General features: G+C 64.4%; 1 protein-coding gene across 1 annotated transcript in view; it reads right to left on the reverse strand.

Moving 5' to 3' along the window:
- CCDC27 (coiled-coil domain containing 27) overlaps positions 1 to 1,952 on the reverse strand; it is a 9,633-nt gene that overhangs the window by 5,652 nt on the left and 2,029 nt on the right. The window contains exon 2 of the mRNA XM_012734520.1: positions 232 to 609. Coding sequence (XP_012589974.1) covers positions 232 to 609 — 378 coding nt within the window. The remainder of the gene's footprint in view (positions 1 to 231; positions 610 to 1,952) is intronic.

A 1,952-nucleotide genomic window follows, 5' to 3' on the forward strand; every position in this document is an offset into this window, starting at 1 on the left:
GGGCGCTCCGGTCAGGCTGAGGACAGCCCAGTGCCGCTCCCTCGCAGGCCCCGCCCCCTGGGGACCCCAGGCGCAGGAGCAGAAACTCCGGTTCGGCCTCTCCCTGCCACCTACAGCGGTGCTGGGCGTCTTCCCTGCAGGTGCCAGGACCCTGTGGTGCTCAGGCCCCCGGGCTGCCAACACGTGTCCCGGCACACTAGGCGTGTGTCCGCAGGCGTGAGGGGAGTTCACGAGGAGGCAGCTGTCTGGGCCCCGGGAGCCGCGCCCCGCTCACCACTGTGTCTTGGCCCTTGCTCCTGAGGAGGCATTTCAGGTGCTTCTTCAGGGTCTCCTTCTCTCCCTGCAGATCCAAGATCTCTTCGTCCTTCTTCTGGACCTGAGCCTCCAGCTGGGCCAGGCGCTGCACCTCCGCCTCCAGTAAGGCCAGGCTGTGGTCCTGCAGGACAGGACGGCCCTGTGCCCCAGCCCGCACGCTGCCAGACACCGCCCACAGGACCACAGCCCCGGCCGGGCGCTTCCGAGGGGCCCTCCCGCGCAGCCACACCCTGCCGCAGCAGGCAGAGACCTGTGCCCTGGGGGGCCCCCAGCCGGCTCCTCGCCAGCCCCCGACTGTAAGTGTGGACACCCACCTTCTAGGTCACCCCGCTTAACCAGCTTAAGTCAGCCTCTGCCTCCCCCCGATTTCCACCCTCCAAGTCTCCATGCCCTCGGTTCTTCATACGTGGAGACACAGTAAGGATCGTTTCAGGCAAACAAATGAAAGATTTTTTTTTTTAATCAGCAGCTCTGAGTCAGAGAAATTCAAAAAGGAATTCTGAAGACAGGAGAGGTACAATTCCAGACTGAACCCTGGAAGAAAAGATGACTCGAAGGTCTTCAAAGCGCCTGGAAAGTGCGTGCTATGCTTCTGTGTAGTCCGTGAGTCAAAGAAAGTAAGGGGATATTTTACTCTGAATGGCAGTGAACACTGGACATACCAAAACTTGCGGGGCGCAGCTAAAGCTGTGAATTGGGGCGTATGTGTAACCTTGAACGGGCCTGTTAGGGGAACACGCACAATTGAGAGTCTGAGCAGTCGCGCCTGGCTTCAGACTCAGCACGCAGGGCCTCGGCGGGGAGGCGGGAGTGAGGGACACGGGCTGGGGGCTGGGAGGGGACGGCAGCCGGCACGCAACGTGACGCGTGGGGAGTCAAGGGCACCCCGACTTAGAATGACCACGCAGGGGTCACATCTTCACACCGGCCGGGGGTGGCAACCAGACGGGGGCCTGGGAGGGGCCGTCCCTCCCCTGGGCTACACCGTTGCCCTGGAGGAGTCTCACCGTGGAGTATTTCCTGGGGCCGTTCAAAGTCAGTGAAGGAGGGGGGGCGGGAGAGAGAGGGAGCCCCAGGGAGGGGAGACCCAGGACAGCCTGGGGCTGCTGGGGCAGCCGGCGCCACTATCTGCTTGGCCAAGGAGAACAGCCCCGCCTCGCCTGGGACTCCGCAGCGTGGCCCGCAGCCCCTTCCCCAAAGTGGCCGCTTGCTCCAAAGAGCCAGCGTGCTGGGTGCGGAATTGTAAACGAGAGCAGAAGGGTTTGGGGAGCGGGATGAAATGGCCGCCCCGTGACCAGCACCCCACCGCCCCGCGGCCACCCAGGCCACCCAACGCCCCAGTTACTTATTTCCTTAAGCTTCCCCGCTTCGAGCAAACCAAGAGAAGCTGATTCAAGAAGAGACGTTTACATCGCTAAACCTCCAGCGACACCCGCGGAGGGAACACGGGCGCCCAGGCGGCGGGGGGCGGGGGGCGGCCCCGGAGGGCCCGGGCCGAGCCAGCCTCCCCACGGGGGCAGTGGCTGGATACGGCCCTGAAACGGGCACACCGAGAAGCAACGTAAGTCGCCCAGACGCCAGGGGACAGGTCCGCCGGGCGGGGCGGCTGCAGACCCGAGAGGGGCGCGGCCCGTGCC

The sequence above is a fragment of the Condylura cristata genome, unplaced genomic scaffold (genome assembly GCF_000260355.1).
Source record: "Condylura cristata isolate star-nosed mole 26May11 unplaced genomic scaffold, ConCri1.0 scaffold00058, whole genome shotgun sequence".
NCBI classification, from domain to species: Eukaryota; Metazoa; Chordata; class Mammalia; order Eulipotyphla; family Talpidae; genus Condylura; species Condylura cristata.